The sequence below is a fragment of the Trachemys scripta genome, chromosome 15, assembly GCF_013100865.1.
Source record: "Trachemys scripta elegans isolate TJP31775 chromosome 15, CAS_Tse_1.0, whole genome shotgun sequence".
Lineage (NCBI taxonomy): Eukaryota > Metazoa > Chordata > Testudines > Emydidae > Trachemys > Trachemys scripta.
In genome coordinates this window covers 17569548-17591597 of record NC_048312.1, presented here as the reverse complement: position 1 = coordinate 17591597, position 22050 = coordinate 17569548, and the positions used below count along the sequence as shown (strand labels likewise).

Genomic DNA, 22050 nt, shown 5'->3' with positions numbered 1-22050 from the left:
CCGTCCCGGGCCAATGGGGGTGGCGAGAAGCCGCGCGGGCGAGCGATGTGCTGGACGCGGCTTCCCGCCGCCCCCATTGGCCCGGGACGGCGAACCGCGGCCAGTGGGGGCCGCGACTGGCCGAACCTGCCGCGTCAGCAGGTAAATAAAACTGGCTCGGCCCGCCAAGGTGCTTACCCTGGTGAGCCGCGTGCCGAACGTTGCCGACCCCTGGTCCAAGATTTGCTTAAAAGGTCAGTTGAGGACAGAAACCAAAACCAAATGTTGCCATAGCTAGTGAGTGGTGCCTGCAGGTCAGAAGTGAGATTCAGAGGAGAACAGGGGTGTTGAATGCAATCCAGATTAAACCTGGGCCCCAGGACTCAGCTTTCTCTGGGAACCCCTAACATTTCATTAGCACGGAATTCAAGAGTTTTAGGTAAGAAACTTGGTTCTTTTAGAAGCAGCAGCCTGGGTCAAGATTTGGTTCGTTTGGGTTTTGTTAACTTGGCTTTTAAACAATCCATCAAGTAAAATTACAGAAAAGATGACAATCAATGAAATGAATAGACTGCAATAAACATGTTGCCCATTAAATAGCAAAAAGAGTAACTTAGATCCGCTTTAGTCATTTCAATTATCTAATATTCATGGCTACTTATTCTGTATCTTAGTTCCTGATAAAATACCACACTACGAACCCAGATTTCTAGTGTACAAGATAAAACAAGGTTTCCCATCTCTGGCGGGGAGGGAAAAGCACTGGAGTTACTGTAATCCCCACTAACAAGGAGAGAGAAAGTTTACTGTGCAGCATATTTTACAGTTTCCCAAAGATGAATTGGTCATCAAATTCCAAAGTAACGCATAACATCCTGTCCATAACAGATCAGAGGCAATCACTAAACTCCTCATTCCACTTCTTACAGTGACAAAGCTGCAAGTCTCCTCTCAGATTTCATCCAGCAGATATAAAGCAGAGTTTGCAGCCCAAAGAGTATAACTCGTATTGAGGAGGACTGGGTGCGGACCGGTCGAAAATGGCCACCTCTCATGCACTACTGTTCAAAAGTCAAGAGATGTAAAGTCCTTCCTTCTTGCCTCTACCATGAAACAGGTTTATCAACCAATGTAAGTTCTCCTCCAGTCTTAATGGCATTTAGAAATCTCTTCCTCTGACCAAACACTAGAGAGGGTGCCTATGACAGTGATGCCTCTATTGTCTTCTCTATGGATTGGATTTTCCATCATGTTCAATTTAAGTACCTTTGAAATAAAGTTTCTCTCTCTCATGAATTCTTTGAAAATACAGGGCACAAAATATCAAACATGCTTTTAATAAGCTTGTTTATTTCACTGATTTTTCCCTTGGCTAGTCTCTCAGTGTTATCCAAACAGATTTCTGATTTTTACCAGTTAAGTGTCTTGCAACCAAATGCTCAAGAAAAAGTGCTGACAATATTAAACACAATCAAAAAAACTTCAGAGGTTCATTTGATCAATGGTTCAGAGACTTTCAAAAGGATGAAAACAGTTCAAGTTCTTTGCAGACCCATCTTCAGACAAACTCAAAAGAGCAGAGGCAAAGTAAGCTAAAGTTGACGGACTTAAAATGCTCCAATCTAAGTTTTGGGAAGGAAACAACAAAATTCCATAAATGAATTCTAAAATTTTGGGGGCTGTGATTTAGCAGCAGAGGTCAGCTGGAGTGCATGAGCTAACAGTACACACGTTTAAAAGACACTAGGGGCCCAACATTCTCAGCGGAAGGTGTTTGCATTCTGAACACATTTCAAGCTAGGATGTAAATCCCAGCTTGAGGAGACAAACCCAAGCTAACTCTTATTGAGCTAGTGCTCTAAAAACAGAGTGCAGCCCTGGCAGTGTGAACAGGGGAAGGAGCTAGTCAGCCCGAGTACATCCTACCGTCTCAGACAGGTAAGTACTTCGGGCGGCTAGTGCCTCCTGTTACTTTGCCACAACACTATCTTTGGCACGCTAGCTTGATCACAGCTAGCATGGATGTGTCTCCTCAAGCGGAGAATTGCATACCCTTAGTGTGACTCTGATTAGAGACCAAGTTCATTAACCTGTAGGTCACAGTGACAGGAAGGGAAGGATGGAGGCAGGAGGGATGCTGTTTTGAAGAAATTAATGTCTCCTTTTGCTTTATGCAAACGCGCGCACACACACACACGCATAACTGGCAACACTTTTGAAATGTAGGAGTACATTTTCAAAGGCTGGCAGTTAGGCATCAAACTCCCACTGATTTTTCATATTGGCAGAACTGGAAAATTTAACCAGCTACTCATACTGACTAAATTCTGCCTTTTTTTATCCCTACAGGAAGCACTCTCCTTTGGTTTCAGTGCTAATCAATTGTATTCCTAAAGTCATATGCCTAGTTCATTTTGGGAAGAACTGCAAAGTGAAGTACAATTTAAAACTTTTTGTGAAATCCCAGTTAATCATGTTCAGTTGCTCCCACTCAAGTTGGGACATTTTATTGTGCAACATTTGCAATTCACATTTAAAGGCATTAAAATCATATATTTTGTTTTTTTTAAAGTCCACAGTAATATTCAGAGGCTGAATGCTTCCTTTGAACATGAGCTCCAGGTTGACATCACTGTGTTACATACTCTACAAAGCATGGTATGAGATTTACAAGTTGAGGCCAATCCTAAGAGAGGTCTGAAAATTCACTTAGAGAAAATGTATGATCTTAAATAAGAACTGAAACAAACCATTCCTACTTTCTGAGATTTCTCTAATGCAGATATAGAGCCTGTTGGGAAAGTTTCAGAATTGACAGAATGACTCAAGGAAACCCCCGTGAACACCTACCTTGAACAAGCAAGCTCTTGGGACAATGAAACTAGTCTATCATATGGAATTTCTCAAGCTATAATGAGCATGGATTTATATATACCACTCTAATTCGCATTATCAGGAGTAATGGGCATAAACACTCATGCTCCACGAGCCCTTATTTTTTAACTAGCCAATCTTGAGCACTTTTCTAATGTGGAGAGGGGAGGCCAAAGGCCCTTCACTTAACACATACACAGAGTTAAATACTCTGAACTTAAGCTGAGCCTTGTTTTAACTCCCTAAGACAATTGGCCCAGACACTACACTTCTGAACATAGGATGGAGAAAACATTGCAGTTATCTCTAGATCAGAGTTTGAACTCTCCATCTGTGAACTGGAGATTCTCCAACCTCCACACAGTTGTCTCGTCATCTACCTATCTGCTGCTGAGACCCAAAATTCCTTTATTTTCATAATTCTCAGGATAAGGGGCACTGCAGATATGTCGTCCTTCTGTAGTGAAGTATAGACTCTGTCCAAAATGCTGAAAAACAATTTTAATCGGGACTGGTGACTCTCAATGTTGGACACTATGAACTCCCTGCTCCAACCATCCTCCATTCCCCTTCAATCGCTCCCCAACTTTAGGTGCATGCCACTTTTTCCATGAAAAGATCACTATCACATGAATTTCACATCTGTCAATTCTTCTACCAGTATGGCCCCACCCACTGTCCTTCTACTGGTCTCTCCTAACCGCCTTCCTGGTGGCATCTTTGCAGCAAATGGAAGAGTCTTAAAATTCAATGCTATTCTTTGCTGAATTGTTTTCTGCTGCCTCCAAATAGATATTGCAAAAAAGACAAGGGCCACAGCAACAAAGTCATGAGTAAAATTTTCAGAAGTGCCTAAGGTCTTTCTTAAAATTGGAACTTACGTCCTTTTTAAAATTTTTACCCCCATGTACTTATGCATTTTTGGCATGTGCTTCACAAATAAAATACCCGCGCTTTCAACAGTATTCTCATGAAACACTTCAGTTTTCTCACCAAAGAGATATAGTGCCAACTAAGAAGATGTACTTGTTTTTCCTGTTTGTAGCCTTTGTGATTTCCCCATCATCTGGTTGCTTTCTGATAAAGGAAAAATTGACCAAAGCCAACAGGTTTCCTTAGAGAGGAACTTAAAAAGTTCTAAGATATAGATTAATTTTATTTGTAAAATAATATAGTTTCACTGCCCTGAAATGAAATATATAAAAGCTCCAATTTATGGATTAAAACCCTTGTCTAGGTTTTTTAAAAACAGACAAATAATTACAATGGTCCTTTCTGGCCGTGGAAATCTAGGAGTCTGACGTCCAGTATAACACAGACCATAGAGGCTTTGGTTTGAAACATAATCCTGGCCTTTTTCAGAGCTACTCAGAGAACAGAAATAAGCCATTTTGTGAGCAGACTAGAGCTGTATTTCATGTTAAATCCATTATTTTTAAGCAACAACACTGCAGCTAACAAAACAACGGACGCTCAGGACTGCAGCTGTGTTCGACAACCCAGGCCCTTCGCATACAATGACTCCACATTTGAAAGCAACAGAGAAAACAACCCTGCGGTTTCCCAATTTAATCAATTGCAAATGAGAGGGAGTTTAGAATATTTTGATTATAACATTTAAACTTGCTGCTCTCAGAGTATCAAAACAGTTATTTTATACTTCTTGTTCATTTGCTTTATGATGTGCCGAAATAATTAGAGAGAGAGAGAGGAAGCCTGGAGAGTTTTTTCCCCCACCCTCTTATTTTTAAATAAAATGTCTTTGTTTTTAGATAACTGAATATACCCATCTCAGAAACAAAAGATTCTGCAAGACCATCTCAATCTTGTTTTTTTGAAAGGCTGCATGCATATGTACTGTCAGAAACAGAAATATAATAAAAAGAACAGGAGTACTTGTGGCATCTTTTCCATCTTTCCAGCACCTCCTTTGTCAGCCTTTTTGATTATGATGTCAGGGTTGTTTCTGAGGCTGTAGATGGCGTTGTGTTCAGCATGGCTGAGGTTATGGGGCAAGTGATGTTGCTTTTCCACAATTTCAGCCTTTGCACGTCGACGGAATGTCACAGCTAAGCTGGTGGCTGAACTTTGTGACTTTGTCCTCACCCACAACTATTTCACATTTGGGGACAATATATACCTTCAAGTCAGCGGCACTGCTATGGGTACCCGCATGGCCCCACAGTATGCTAACATTTTTATGGCTGACTTAGAACAACACTTCCTTAGCTCTCGTCCCCTAACGCCCCTACACTACTTGCACTACATTGATGACATCATCATCATCTGGACCCATGGAAAAGAAGCCCTTGAGGAATTCCACCATGATTTCAATAATTTCCATCCCACCATCAACCTCAGCCTAGATCAATCCACACAAGCGGTCCATTTCCTGGACACTACTGTGCTAAAAAGCGATGGTCACATAAATACCACCCTATACTGGAAACCTACTGACCGCTACACTTACCTACATGCCTCCAGCTTCCATCCAGGACACACCACACATTCCATTGTCTACAGCCAAGCTCTAAGATATAACCGCATTTGCTCCAATCCCTCAGACAGAGACAAGCACTACAAGATCTCTATCAAGCATTCTTAAAACTACAATATCCACCTGCTGAAGTGAAAAAATAGATTGACAGAGCCAGACGAGTATCCAGAAGTCACCTCCTACAAGACAGGCCCAACAAAGAAAATAACAGAACACCACTAGCTGTCACCGTCAGCCCCCAACTAAAACCTCTCCAGCGCATCATCAGAGATCTACAACCTATCCTGAAAGATGATCCTTTACTCTCACAGATCTTGGGAGACAGACCTGTCCTCGCTTACAGACAACCCCCCAACCTAAAGCAAATACTCACCAGCAACCACACATCACTGAACAAAAACACTGACCCAGGAACCTATCTTTGTAACAAAGCCCGATGCCAACTCTGTCCACATATCTATTCAAGTGACATCATCATAGGACCTAATCACATCAGCCATACCATCAGGGGTTCGTTCACCTGCACATCTACCAATGTGATATATGCCTTCATGTGCCAGCAAGGCCCCTCTGCCATGTACATTGGCCAAACCGGACAGTCTCTACGCAAAAGAATTAATGGACACAAATCTGACATCAGGAATCATATTACTCAAAAACCAGTGGGAGAACACTTTAACCTGTCTGGCCGTTCAATGACAGACCTGCGGGTGGCTATCTTACAACAGAAAAACTTCAAAAACAGACTCCAGTGAGAGACTGCTGAGCTGGAATTGATATGCAAACTAGATACAATCAACTCAGGATTGAATAAGGACTGGGAATGGCTGAGCCATTACAAACATTGAATCTATCTCCCCTTGTAAGTATTCTCACACTTCTTATCAAACTGTCTGTACTGGGCTATCTTGATTATCACTTCAAAAGTTTTTTTCTCTTACTTAATTGGCCTCTCAGAGTTGGTAAGACAACTCCCACCTGTTCATGCTCTGTGTGTGTTGTGTGTTGTGTGTGTGTGTATATTGAGGATATATATATATATATATATATATATCCTCAATATATGTTCCACTCTATATGCATCCGGAGAAGTGGGCTGTAGCACGAAAGCTTATGCTCTAATAAATTTGTTAGTCTCTAAGGTGCCACAAGTACTCCTGTTCTTTTTGCGGATACAGACTAACACGGCTGCTACTCTGAAACCAGAAACAATAGTTGTAATTGCTTGCTCACACTATGTGCATCAAAAATAATAAGTATGATCAGAGATGATTAGTGCTTAATGAAGTATAAAAAGATCAAATGTAACAATTAGATGACAATAGCAAATAATGACTGAATTAAGCAGTTGCTTTGTGAAACTAAAATCTGCTGCGGTTGTACCGCTCAGTTGTGCAGAAGTTGTTAGGTATTCAAGAACAAATCTTGAAGATTTCTCCCACAGTTGTTTAAATTGTATAATTTTAATGACTATACACACACAAAACAGGCTTGAGAGTCCTGTAGGAGCCTAGCACTTCTAACAGCTCTTGTCACATCAAGTATTTCAAATATGTTTTATTTCTGATTGGAACCAAGTTAAGGTCTTTAAAAAACATAGGCCTGATGAAAGTGAGTCTTAGAATCATAGAATATCAGGGTTGGAAGGGACCTCAGGAGGTCATCTAGTCCAACCCCCTGCTCAAAGCAGGACCAATCCCCAACTAAATCATCCCAGCCAGGGCTTTGTCAAGCCTGACCATAAAAACCTCTAAGGAAGGAGATTCCACCACCTCCCTAGGTAACCCATTCCAGTGCTTCACCACCCTCCTAGTGAAAAAGTTTTTCCTAATATCCAACCTAAACCTGCCCAACTGCAACTTGAGACCATTACTCCTTGTTCTGTCATCTTCTACCATTGAGAAGAGTCTAGATCCATCCTCTTTGGAACCCCCTTTCAGGTAGTTGAAAGCAGCTATCAGGTCCCCCCCATTCTTCTCTTCTGCAGACTAAACAATCCCAGTTCCCTCAGCCTCTCCTCATAAGTCATGTGCTCCAGCCCCCTAGTCATTTTTGTTGCCCTCCGCTGGACTCTTTCCAATTTTTCCACATCCTTCTTGTAGTGTGGGGCCCAAAACTGGACACAGTACTCCAGATGAGGCCTCACCAATGTCGAATAAAGGGGAACGATCACGTCCCTCGATCTGCTGGCAAGCCCCTACTTATATAGCCCAAAATGCCGTTAGCCTTCTTGGCAACAAGGGCACATTGTTGACTCATATCCAGCTTCTCGTCCACTGTAACCCCTACGTCCTTTTCTGCAGAACTGCTTCCTAGCCATATGGTCTCTAGTCTGTAACAGTGCATGGGATTCTTCCGTCCTAAGGGCAGGACTCTGCACTTGTCCTTGTTGAACCTCATCAGGTTTCTTTTGGCCCAATCCTCTAATTTGTCTAGGTCCCTCTGTATCCTATCCCTACCCTCCAGTGTATCTACCACTCCTCCCAGTTTAGTGTCATCTGCAAACTTGCTGAGAGTGCAGTCCACGCTATCCACCAGATCATTAATGAAGATATTGAACAAAACCGGCCCCAGGACCGACCCTTGGGGCACTCCACTTGAAACCGGCTGCTAACTAGACATGGAGCCGTTGATCACTACCCGTTGAGCCGGACGATCTAGCCAGCTTTCTATCCACCTTATAGTCCATTCATCTAGCCCATACTACTTTAACTTGCTGGCAAGAATACTGTGGGAGACTGTACCAAAAGCTTTGGTAAAGTCAAGGAATAACGCATCCACTGCTTTCCCCTCATCCACAGAGTCAGTTATCTCCTCAAAGAAGGCAATTAGGTTAGTCAGGCATGACTTGCCCTTGGTGAATCCATGCTGACTGTTCCTGATCACTTTCCTCTCCTCTAAGTGCTTCAGAATTGATTCCTTGTGGACCTGCTCCATGATTTTTCCAGGGACTAAGGTGAGGCTGACTGGCCTATAGTTCCCCGGATCCTCCTCCTTCCCTTTTTTAAAGATGGGCACTACATTAGTCTTTTTCCAGTCATCCGGGACCTCCCCCGATCGCCATGAGTTTTCAAAGATAATGGCCAATAGCTCTGCAATCACATCCGCCAACTCCTTTAGCACCCTCGGATGCAGCGCATCCGGCCCCATGGACTTGTGTTCGTCCAGTTTTTCTAAATAGTCCCGAACCACTTTCTTCTCCACAGAGGGCTGGTCACCTTCTCCACATACTGTGTTGCCCAGTGCAGCAGTCTGGGAGCTGACCTTGTTCGTGAAGACAGAGGCAAAAAAAGCATTGAGTACATTAGCTTTTTCCACATCCTCTGTTACTAGGTTGCCTTCCTCATTCAGTAAGGGGCCCACCCTTTCCTTGACTTTCTTCTTGTTGCTAACATACCTGAAGAAACCCTTCTTGTTACTCTTAACATCTCTTGCTAGCTGCAACTCCAAGTGTGATTTGGCCTTCCTGATATCACTCCTGCATGCCTGAGCAATATTTTTATACTCCTCCCTGGTCATTTGTCCAATCTTCCACTTCTTGTAAGCTTCTTTTTTGTGTTTAAGGTCAGCAAGGATTTCACTGTTAAGCCAAGCTGGTCGCCTGCCATATTTACTGTTCTTTCTACAAATTGGGATGTTTTTTTCCTGCAACCTCAATAAGGATTCTTTAAAATACAGCCAGCTCTCCTGGACTCCTTTCCCCATCATGTTTTTCTCCAAGGGGATCCTGCCCATCAGTTCCCTGAGGGAGTCAAAGTCTGCTTTTCTGAAGTCTAGGGTCTGTATTCTGCTGCTCTCCTTTCTTCCTTGTGTCAGGATCCTAAACTCGACCATCTCATGGTCCCTGCCTCCCAGGTTCCCATCCACTTTTGCTTCCCCTACTAATTCTTCCCGGTTTGTGAGCAGATCTAGAAAAGCTCTGCCCCTAGTTGGTCCCTCCAGTACTTGCACCAGGAAATTGTCCCCTACACTTTCCAAAAACTTCCTGGATTGTCTGTGCACCGCTGTATTGCTCTCCCAGCAGATATCAGAGTGATTAAAGTCTCCTATGAGAACCAGGACCTGCGATCTAGTAACTTCTGCTAGTTGCCAGAAGAAAGCCTTGTCCACCTCATCCCCCTGGTCTGGTGGTCTATAGCAGACTCCCACCACAACATCACCCTTGTTGTTCACACTTCTAAACTTAATCCAGAGACTCTCAGGTTTTTCTGCAGTTTCATACCAGAGTTCTGAGCAGTCATACTCTTCTCTTACATTCAATGCAACTCTCCCACCTTTTCTGCCCTGCCTGTCCTTCCTGAACAGTTTATATCCATCCATGACAGTACTCCAGTCATGTGAGTTATCCCACCAAGTCTCTGTTATTCCAATGACATCATAGTTCCTTGACTGTGCCAGAACTTCCAGTTCTCCCTGCTTGTTTCCCAGGCTTCTTGCATTTGTGTATAGGCACTTAAGATAACTCGCTGTTGTTCTGCTTTCTCAGTCTGAGACAGGAGTCCTCCCCTCTTGCACTCTCCCGATATCCCATTTCCCCACTTACCTCAGGGCTTTGGTCTCCTTCCCCCGGTGAACTTAGTTTAAAGCCCTCCTCACTAGGTTAGCCAGCCTGCTTGGGAAGATGTTCTTCCCTCTCTTCGTTAGGTGGAGCCCGTCTCTGCTTAGCACTCCTCCTTCTTGGAACACCATCCCATGGTCGAAGAATCCAAAGCCTTCTCTCAGAGGGAGTTTGCCTGGGATCTGTCAGAGAGGAGGTATGCTAAGTGCTGCGTTAGGGGGGCTGTGTTGGTGAGTATCTGAGTGTCTGTTGCAGTGGACAGTTTGTCAGTTTGACCGTGTGCTTGACTGTTTTATTGTTTGTTTGAACAGTGTGAATTGGGAGTGCTTTGTTCCAGGTGGGCCTTGAGTGGGCCAGACTGGTATAAAAAGGCAGTCAACAGTGAACCAGCTGAGCGGCAAACAGCGGAGGCTAACAGAGGGAGTTTGCCTGCGGAGAACCTACTGAGCCTTACATCTCGCGGGCTTCTGTGAGTTGCTGCAACAGCTGAGGAAGCTCTTAGAAGGAAGGTGATATGGAAGGTGAGTATTCAGTTGTTGTAACCTGCACAGGTTGTGCCATGTTTGTCTTTCTTCCACAGCACAGAAACGACTTTGTACAGACAAAGTGCAAGCTGGTCTCCATATTGGAAGAGAAGGTTCGAGGTCTGGAGAAACAAGTATCGATCCGGCGTTGCATACGAGAAAATGAAGATTTCCTGGACAGACTTCAGGATATGCTTCTACAGGCACAACGTTCTGAAGAATCGGAGCAGATTGTGCAGAGGGGACTGAGGGACGGTGAAGAAAATTGGCAGCATGTGACCTCCAGAAGAAGAAAGAGGAGCGTCCATGTACCAGCAATGGAGATACAGGTGAGCAACTGTTTTCATGTTCTCTCCACAGGTACTAATGCGGAAAGTGGAGTAGATGATACATCTGAGGGAAGGGAGCAGAAGGAGACTCCTCCAATTGGAAGGCATGAGATGCATTGTCCTAGGGATGGGGGTTCCATGCCCACCGCTTCCAAGAGAGGGAGGAGGGTGGTAGTGGTCGGGGACTCCCTCCCTCAGGGGGACTGAGTCATCTATCTGCTGCCCTGACCGAGAAAACCAAGAGGTCTGCTGCTTGCCAGGAGCTAGGATACATGATGTGACGGAGAGACTGCCGAGACTCATCAAGCCCTCGGATCGCTACCCCTTCCTGCTTCTCCACGTGGGAACCAATGATACTGCCAAGAATGACCTTGAGCGGATCACTGCAGACTACGTGGCTCTGGGAAGAAGGATAAAGGAGTTTGAGGCACAAGTGGTGTTCTCGTCCATCCTCCCTGTGCAGGGAAAAGGCCTGGGTAGAAATCGTCGAATTGTGGAAGTCAACGAATGGCTACGCAGGTGTCTTGTTGCTTCTTTTCAAATAAAGTTGATTTCTGCAATGTCTGGATTCTCCTGAACTAGAGCAACTTTTTGAAGAGCTGCTGGCACTGTCAGAGCCATTTGGGTATAAACTGACAGTTTTATGAGAACTGCTACAGGCTTTATAAACGCAGGCAGGACCCCTAGGTCTATAGTAGATTCAGATCCAATTAAAATGAAGTAAATAGAAGCAAACAAGATGAAAAAAAATCAGAGACTGTTCTTTCTGGTTTGGGATTCCATCCTTCTATCAAACTCTTTTCTAAAATGAAAGGATACACGGATTTTCCCCCCTGGCTTATTTGCATTACATTTTTAACTTTCATTCAAAATTGCAACTCATTCCTAACCTTCAACGTAACCGCTTTGCCAGCTTTAGACCTCTCTTCTACAGATTGTTAATTGTGCTGCATTTCATGGTAATTTTATGATTTGCACAAATGGAGCTTAGAATGACACCACCAAGTCCATTTTCATTCCACAACAAGATTTGAACTCCTGCCTATAGAAGCGAAAGGCTACTGGGGTACAGCACTACCCCATTTAAGTACCTCTATAGTTCCCTAGCACTTCTTTCATTTCTCTTTTTTAAAAATGTTCCTAATTATGCCTTTAGGTACCTTCAAACCAATAGTCATCTTCTAATGGCATCAGAACATATTTCACTGGACAGTCCAAGAGTAGCAAAACATATAATAAGTAACAGATCTTTTCAATGGGCTTCAGCACTCAAAACACAGAATCCCCAACCACTCTGATCCAGCAGTTGCATAATCCTTCATTAATTTTTATGCTCATTAGAGGTAGAGACTTGGCCAGTACAAATATATCTGAATTGATAAGTAAATACTACATACTACAATATTTAACAATTACATAGACATCCCTTTAGATGAATAGATTGTGTGAGCACAGGAATACACTGTGTGTGTGTACGGGTAAGCAGCACACGTGTAACTTAGCAGTAGAACAGAACGTGGGGGAACTCCTGGGGCCTGCCTGACAACCAGCTGTGAAGGCTGGATGACATTTGGTAATGAGCAGGCAAAACTGACTTGTACAGGTGTGCGGAGAGCCAATTTACAGCAGCAGGTAAGCTCATAATGTAACTTATACAGAACAGGATGGTCAATGCCCGGAGGAGCCTTCACTGCAGTAGTAGGAGCAACTCTCATATATGTCTATTCTATTTGCATCTCTACAGCAGCTATCACCATTGATCTAGATCACAGAGGCTAGGAAAGAAGAACAGGCAGGAAAAAGTAGTAAAGTGATCCCTAGAAGTTAGAAACAAAAAGGGAAGAAGCATGGCCTAACAAGGGGATTAATTCTGGGGGAATGAACAGTATTTGGTCACTTACTAGGCTTCAATAGGTTTCTAACGTTTCATTAATATGGAATAAAGAGAGAACCTTCTTTTAGTGCATAATATTTTTTCCTTCTTATAACACAATCCCAGCACACTGAACTGTGAACAAGACTCATGGAAATTCTCTCTCCAATACAAACCAGCCAGTAACATACAGCACTTTGTATTTACACTTACACACACACACACTTACCCATTCCTGTTCCAGTAGGATCACCTCCTTGGATCTGCAGAATTAAAAACAAAACAATACTATATCCTATAGTATACTATAGTAAAATATGCCTAATATTTAGATACGAGAAATAAAATATTTTCACAAGAGAGAAATTCTGCTCAACTTTTCTTACTTCTAAATGGTGTGTTGGGAAGCTAGTAAACAGAAAACTATTACAACTAGTTTGGGGCTTCTTTTATCAGTTGGTTGTCATATGCTCCTGGAAAATCATCTAACAGAGTGACAGGTTTATAACAATAACAGGACTCCTGTGGACAAACAAGGAATAATAAATTAACTGTGTCTTGTACAGGTTAATGGAAAAATATCTTTTCCATCACCTGCTGTGCCCTAAGTTACCCAGTTGATGCACTGCATTTAAAGTTTGAAAAGTGTTTAGTCTTGCAATCAAAGCACCAGCAAGAAAAAAAGAGCGTTCTGCACTTGCTTCCATCTTTCTGGCACTATATTCATTGTATGAGTTGTAAGAAAAATCCCCAAATGAAGCCAACCAACCAAAATATCCATTGTTTATGTAGGACCTATACAAAAACAATATTTTGGATTTTATTGCTCCAAAGTCAGCAGAGGGAGCGTGCAAGTTAGCTAAAAATCATGGTGAAAGCACCATTTTAATTTTGATATCAAACATAAACTTAGGAACACAGTGCTGCCAAATGGAGAAGTCACTTGCTTTTTTTAGGATCACAGGACCCAATCTAATGGTCACTGAAGTCACTAGAAAGACTCTCATTGATTTCAGTGGGCTTCAGAAAGTAAGAACTTATCTACACTACCGGCTGGGGTCGATGTAAGATACGCAACTTCAGCTACATGAATAGCGTAGCTGAAGTCGACGTACTTAGATCTACTTACCGCAATCTTCACTGCAGTAAGTCGACAGTTGACGCTCTCCTGTCAACTCCGCTTGTGCTTCTCGTTCTGGTGGAGTACCGGAGTAGATGAAAGAGCGCTCAGCGGTTGATTTATCACATCTATACTAGACGTGATAAATGAACCCCCACTGGATCGATCGCTGCGATCTGGCGGGTAGCATAGACAAGCCCTGTGTTGCAAAACTAGTTACAATATTTTGTTCTATTTAAGGGAACGTCTGCAATGCCCTAAGCCAGTGGTTCTCAACAAAGTAGGGTGACCAGACAGCAAGTGTGAAAAATCGGGACAGGGGGTGTGTGTGTGTGTGGGGGGGTAATAGGATCCTATATAAGAAAAAGACCCCTATAAAATCTGGACATCTGGTAACCCTACAACAAAGGGTACGCATACCCCTTGGGATACGCAGTGGTCTTCCAGGGGGTACATCAACTCATTTGGATGGTTGCCTAGTTTCACAACAGGCTAAATAAAAAGCACTAGTGAAATCAGTACAAAATAAAATTTCACACAGACAATGACTTCTTTATACTGCTCTATATATTATATACGGAAATTTAAGTACAATATTTATATTGACATTTATTTATTTATAAATATATGGTAAAAATGAGAAAGCGAGCATTTTTTCAGTAATAGTGTGCTGTAAGCAAGTAGTTTTTAAGTGAGATGAAACTTGGGGATATGCAAGACAAATCAGACTCCTGAAAGGGGTAGAGTAGTCTGGAAAGATTGAAAGAAACTGCCCTAAACTGTTTGAGTGGGAGTAGCATCATTATAATGGTTTGATTTTAAGACCTATGCAAATCAGCATCTTTTCATGCATTTTAAGGAGCTGGCATACTAATGAGGTGTCACAAGGGTGATATTTGAAACAATTATTCATTCAAAACTAAAAATGCAGCAGGTGAACTATTTACTTGGCATGGCTAGTAATCAAAACTAAATTTTTGTTTTAATTTTCAAAATTAAATCTCACATTGTAAAACATGTTTTTTTCAGAATATCAGAATTGGTCACTAAACGAGTCTCTTAAATAAACAGGTTCCGAGAACCTTTGCTGTGAGATTAAGGTTTGATACCTTCATGAAACCTGACCCATGCTTATAGTAGTTCACAAACACAGGCTGAGGTTATTTACTTGGGTTTGAGCCTACACAATGCTAAGCACTCAGCGCCCCAATCCAAAGTATGTAAGCACGTGCTTAACTTTAATCATGAGAGCAGTTACACAGAAGTCAATGGGACTACTCACATGCTTAACTGTAAGCATGTACTTCAGTGATCTGATGGATTGGAGCAGAGTGCTCAGCACCTTGTAGGACTGAGTCTTCGGTTGGGAAACCCTCTCTCCCCAAGCCAGCATACTTTACTTCCTCTCCAACAGCTATCCTCAACCAAAGAGGTAAGAAAGGAGGTGGATTTCCATGACTTGTATGGAGAGAGGGCACACCTTGGGGCAGGTTCCCCCGGGAGGTTCGAGTTCAATGAACACCCAAACAAACCTTCAAGAGTTAGCTGGTTTTCTCTAACACCTGTATAACAAACCACAGAGATCAGTCCCAGAAGTCCCTCAGAAACTGACTTCTTGATTGTTTCAGCTAGGACTGTGAACCTCACTAAATGAAGTTCAGATACTATGGATGTAAAAATATGTATCTTGTAAACCAAGTGTCAGCTGAATGGGATTTAAATGGGCTGAGATATTACCCACCCAGATCAGGGTTTGAGCTCTATGCACTAATGGCCAGATCCAAAGCTTGCTGAAGACAATGGGAGTCTGGCCAATCAGGCATTTCAAGCTCTGAGTGACAGTACTCTCCAGTGACAGCTGCTAGGTGATCAAATTTATACATCTTGCCCTCACTATGCGAGGATAATCCTTGTTTTCAAGATACATTTTTCATGACCATCTCTAGTGTACACCTACTTGCTCCAAGGAAGTAACTAGAATTTTAAATTAACACATCTAATATATTCAACTCCTATTTCGGGGGAATGAGGGTGACAAAACCTATTGTGCATTATGTAGCATTTGTTCAATACTCACCACAAAATTACGAATTGATCTGTGAAAAATAGTTCCATCATAATAGTTCTTCTTGCATAGCTTGATGAAGTTTTCACATGCTCTGGGTGTCTGAAAAAGATTAGTTATTTAATGAAGCAATATCTTTAGAAGTAAAATCAATGACTATATTGTTTAAAATGATCGCATTTTATCTGTGCCTGTTACAAAGGACTAATTAGTCAGGACTCTGATTAAGAGTTCCTACTAGTTTACAACAACAACAAAATCCTATAGAAGAGCATATTGTATATCAGAGAGAGACACTGTACAGCAATATGTGAAACGTAGTTCTCCCAAGGGGCATGGAAGAATGCTGAACATTAGTCTCATTATGTATTGTTTTATTTTTAGAATATTTCCCAGTGAAGTCAATGACAATAAAGAGGACAATGCTGGAGACCAACTTCATCTACTTATCTCTAACAAGTCCCAGCAACATACCTCAACCTTGTTCTGATGGGACTACTTCCAGATTTGAATGAGTGGTTCATTCTTCAGGCTCATTTAGGCCTTGACATCTTTGCTTAACAATTACAAAAGGGGAACACAATCATGCCACTTAGGATACTGTTGTGTTGTAATAAGAGGCACCTGACCACTAAGAACTGGACTGGCACCACAAAAGTCACTTTATTTTATATTAATCAGTTCAAAGAAACTGACGACTTATTTTCACAATCTAAAAGTAAATCTTAGCCAGTTACGTTAGACACATTGCATATTTCTCCTTTGCTTTTACAGTGAGAATGAAAGATTTATCCTCAATCATGGCATTCAAACACCACTTAGTAAAAGACTACAGTACAGATGATCTCTGATATTCCAAATACTTGTCTTTCCTTTATCAACATAGTTTCTCTTTTCTGCAGTGCTATGATGGAATCCCTCATAAGTAGAGAAACAGCCTGTCTTAGTTTGGACATGCTTTCCCCCCTCAGTTGTAAATTATGGAAATAATATGAATCCAATTTCATAGAAGAAGGTCTTAAACAAGCTGAGCTGTAATAGGCTTTAGAAGTATTCTTATTGCGCTCTGCATGTGATAATAAGCCCCCAGCATGAGCACAAGACTCTGTAAATTAACAGAGAGAAGCTTTCAAGAGTTGGAACCTCTTTCTGAATAAAACTGATGCATTTAGCATTGACATGACACCAGTATGGCTCATCTGTAATGTTGCTCAGAGCTCCAGCAGTGACAGAGGCAAGACTCAGGGCAAGTCTACACTACAGCGCTACACTGGTGTAGCTGCACAGATGCAGCTGCGTCTTTGTAGCACATCTGATGAAGATGCGCTATGCTAGTGGGAGAAAGTTCTCCAGTCAGCATAATTACTCCACCTCAGCAAGAAACAGAAGCTATGTCGGTGGGAGGGAGGGCTTTTTCACACCCCTGAGCGACGTTATATCGACTTAGGCTGTAATGTAGACCTACCCTCAGTCATGCACATAAAACATCTAAAACATTATTACAAAAATAAGGCACACTCGCACATTCTACAAAAAAAAAAAAAAAAAAAAAAAAAAAAAAATGAACTATATATAACGTTTTAAGATAAATGATCTCTCTGATCCCTTTCCCAAAGGGAAACTGTGCTACAGTACAGCCTCAGTTATCTAAATCTCAGGAGCCTGAAACTGCCTGTTACCTGGAAACAGGGTCATGTCCCACATTGTCTATTAATTACACTGAAATTTCCCTTGATTAGCCACACACTCTTTGTCATTCATGACATCTGGATAATCAAGGCTGTACTATATTTCCTCTTAAATCTACCCAACATATAGAAAATGAAGCAGCCAGCTACAGTGGAAGACTAACTAGCTAGACTCAATTCAATCTAATGCTAACTCTGATCTCAGCTTTGCAGTGTACCTTATTATTAAAGTATCTGTTTTATGACAGAATGATACTTAATCATATGTTTGTGCAACATCCCGAGGGCAGCTTATGTCATACATAACCAATAATTTCAAACAGGAAGGTCTATATATGTTTTAATGTTTATAGTACATCTAAAACATTTTTGAAGTTATATACCCACTTTAAAATAATATGCTTGTAAAATCTGACCAGGGAAGAATCATTTGCGTGTAACAGAAAATACCATAATGGAGAGTGCTGTATTAGAATCAAGAATGGAAAAGCTACGGATCATGAAAAACGCCTGTAAGGATATTACGAGCACAGAGGTTTTTGCATTTTTAAAAAGAAAATTTTCCTTTCTGAATCAGAAATGGAATTGGCAGCTTTTCGCCTAAGGCAGTACTCCTCATGAGAATCAAAAAACCTCTTTGGAGAGAGACAGTTAATTAGTTCTCTTGGGGAGAATAAGGCAACCTGTAATTAATTTTTTAAGAAAATGAAATTAGCTGAAAGTTGAAGCCCCAGAGGGAATATGGAATTTAGTGCCAAACTGTTTTAAACCAATAATCAATCCACAGAATGTTGATAAGACACTTGCCACATAAATTAGGTATTTATTGAAAACATGCTCTGTAAAATATAGATGAAAAATACTTTTCTCTGCTAATGAATTTTTTATTCACAGCAGGACCTGTGCTGACCCATCTCTCTGAATGGTTTCCAGTTATTATATCTGTTCTCAGAAACTAGGTTTGTGTGTGCAGCTGTTGAAAAGCAGTCTAGCAACTATATAAGAACCATTTACTGCAAGGTTTTCTTTAAATAATTGCTACCAAACTGGTTCCCATGGCACCTCATGCATCATACAACAGACATACACTTCCGCAGGTAAACAGTATCTTAGCAACACTACTGTTGCCATTTATGGTGGGCTTTTTTGTACAGGAACCAATAAAAGGTTTTCATTAGCAAACACTAGTTTCAATCATGTGGCGGACCCTAATGGTTACCTTGTTTCTTCAAAACCTACTGATAATCACAGCTTGAAGCCTGTGGTGATAATTGGGCCACAAACCGCACCCTAGTTGTGAGTTTAACTGTAAGGAGTGAGTGAAAGTTCATACAGTGTCACTAATAAGTCTTATAACAATAAACATTGATGGGAAAAGATACAAAAGGGAGATGGAAAGCCTGAATTAGTCCAAACAAAAAGTCTTACTGATATAACGCAAGGACTGTGTTAAGATCACGTCTGGTAAATAAGAAAAACATAGAACCAGAAATCAGTGAACCCAAATTGATGTGTCAGACACTAGGCTTAACTGGTAGACAAAAATAATGAGCAGATGATTTATTCCCCCCATCCCTCCATCTTGGAACCCTTAAAGTATCTTTGAGGATGGGAGCAAATTGGCTAGTGGCGCAATCATGGCTGCCACCTCACGCCTTCCTTCATCATCCTGATTCTTTCCTAACCAGACCAGGCCAGAGAGAGGGACCAAAAGACACTGCCACCTCTGCTGGTTCCAGCTGAATCCCAAGCACTACCTGTGATGAAACGGGATCAGACTTTAAACAGCAACAACAGCTCCAGCCCATCTCAACTAATTTCTTCTCTCTTCCCCAACAGGACTGTTATTACCATCTTTGATACCATATAAGACAGTGGTTCTCAACAAGGGGTACACATACCTCTGAGGGTATGCACAGGTCTTCCCGGGGGCACATCAGCTCATCTAGACAGTTGCCTAGTTTTACAACAGGCTACATAAAAAGCGCTAGCGAAGTCAGTACAAACTAAAATTTCACACACACAATGATTTGTTTATACTGCTCTATGTACTATACACTGAAATGTAAGCACAATATTTATATTTCAATTGATTTTATAATTATATGGTAAAAATGAGAAACTAAGCAATTTTCCAGTAATAATATATTGTGACACTTTTGTATTTTTATGTCTGATTTTGTAAGCAAATTGTTTTTATGTGAGGTGAAACTTGGGGTATGCAAGACAGATCAGACTCCTGAAAGGAGTACAGTAGTCTGGAAAGGTTGAGAGCCACTGATATAAAAGACTGTCAAAACAAGGGGGATTTCCTTTTAAAAAACTTTCTCCAGCTAAAGGGAAAGGGAACAAAGGATGTTGTTAAAATGAAAGCCTTAAAGTACTTGAAATGTAAAGTATTAAGTAACTGTTTTTTCCTTTCCTTTATCTTTAATAAAACGTTAAAAGGATTTTTAATGTGTTCACTATAGTACTAAGCAGGCAGAGGTCTCTGTATATCAAACTCCGAACCTTATTTAATACTGTTTAATGCTGGACAGTAACTGGGTTATGTTAAAACCTTTGACTTATATACTGAATCTAAATTAATACAACATGCCTAGAATCTCTGGTCTGCAGCCTGGTTTGTCTTGAAGAGCTACTGTACTCAGGAGATCTCAAACTGTCAAGCAAAAACGAAGCACTTTTTTTTTTTTTTTTTTTTTTTAGCATCAGCGTGCTCTTAGGGACAAAGGATGGGGATAGGAATGGGTGGGCAGCGTGAATTCAGGATAAGGAAGTTACCTTCCACATTACGGCTGCAATCATGGACACTCTTCGAATGTCTATAGGGCCGCCCTTGCTCCCTTATGAAGGATAGGTGAAAGTACTACATAAAGTACACACTTTTTATTTTCATTAGTGAATTTAGTGCTTGTGAAAGATGCCAGATTGACAGTCCCGGAATGCAAATCCCTCTGCTTATTCACAGAACAGGCATAAGCTTCCTCCATATTGCTTCCTTCCAGCCTGACACTTCTAAGGATGAGAGGATTGGTTAGCTTCAATGCCCATTCAATCCTTGGTCTTTCTGCAAAGACTATCAACAAGAGAGCCAACCGGGATAAGTGGTTTTTGTGGGCGTCTACTAACAGCTAGACTGGAACCATCACATACATTTTTAACTAGGCCATCAAACAGTTCCATAGTTAGTTTCTACTACTGGTCACTGCTACACTGGCTTAAATTTGCAGTGGTAAGATGAACACCAGAGCTACAGCCCTAAGACCTGATGTGGCTTTCAGTGATATACTTTGCTTCACCTAATCTCTTTGCATGATCAGCTACTGTGCTAGCATTCACGGCACTTGATTTTTCAAGGTACATGCTAATGTATAAAGTGCATCGGAAGATTATTTATTATTGCCAGAGCCTCCACAGTGGACAATGAGTTCTTTAGTATTTCTGTCTGTAGTTGTTCCAAGTAGGTACCATTATCAATAGACAATTCCTCTTTGCCCTTTTTGTAAGAGGTGCAAGGTCGGAAATACTTAAAAAATAATTCCAATTTGTCCATTACAACTTTTGCATTCACTCGTCTCCAGAAGCTGGATGTAATATTGCCCTCTCGTTGTGTAATTATGCAGGTTTGAAAGACAGCAACAGGGGGGAAAAAGGTTAGATTTTACATTTTCTCAAGTATTCAGACCAACTGCTTTCTTTAATCAGATACAATGACACTTCTAGAGGGCAAATGTAAAATTGATCCAGGACTCTTCTCCCCAGAAGCGTGGTCATTAAAGACAGCCTTAAAAAAGGAGGATTTCCCAGGGCTAACAACTCAGATTGTGTTAGGGCCACAAAAATGAGTCAACATGTGGCCCATCTGCATGCTATCCTTGACCGGAGGGAAGGGTATACTTCTTTTCCAAACTCTGACCAGCATCTTTAGCAACTTTCTGCTTACAGTAAAATGAGTCTCATCCCTAGAGACTAACCTCTCAGTATATTTTGTAGGTACTTTGTCAGATATCTGCATTTGTCAATGGGTTGAAAATTCCCTCCCAAAACAAGCACTGATCTCTTATCAAGATTCCCATTCCAAAGGATTTGAAGGCTGACTGCCCTAGAAACTGACCTGATTGCTTCCCTTGCTAGCTGGCAGGGAACACGTGTGTCTGATGTGGAAATGGAGATTTAATTTCTTTCAAAACATGTTTAGTCTCAGCTTACCTAAATGTCTGCAAACTAGATGCTGTAGTGGCACATACTGACTGCTGTCACTGCACCACCTACAGGGCCTGGATGGATTTTAAAATGAGAAAAACTGGTTGTTCCTAAGAAAGAGCATGTAAAAATGGAACAGAGACAAAAGATGGATAGTGACATTACAAGCAAGGGGAAAATACTAGAAAAAAATAAGAAAAAAGAAACCATTTTTTAAAATCTAAAGTCCTACTAAAAGAGCAAGCTGAATAACGTAAAACCTTATAAATACTGACTGATCACATTTTACTTTTCTCATTGCCAAGAGCATAGATGTAAACCAGGCAAAACCCATCTG

The 22050-nt window shown here is 41.4% G+C and overlaps 1 protein-coding gene across 1 annotated transcript in view; it reads right to left on the bottom strand.

Annotated features, from left to right (window-relative positions):
• PPIL2 (peptidylprolyl isomerase like 2) overlaps nucleotides 1–22050 on the bottom strand; it is a 153703-nt gene that overhangs the window by 39683 nt on the left and 91970 nt on the right. The window contains exons 13-14 of the mRNA XM_034791061.1: nucleotides 15832–15921; nucleotides 12864–12897 (exon numbers count right to left, since the gene is read on the bottom strand). Coding sequence (XP_034646952.1) covers nucleotides 12864–12897; nucleotides 15832–15921 — 124 coding nt within the window. The remainder of the gene's footprint in view (nucleotides 1–12863; nucleotides 12898–15831; nucleotides 15922–22050) is intronic.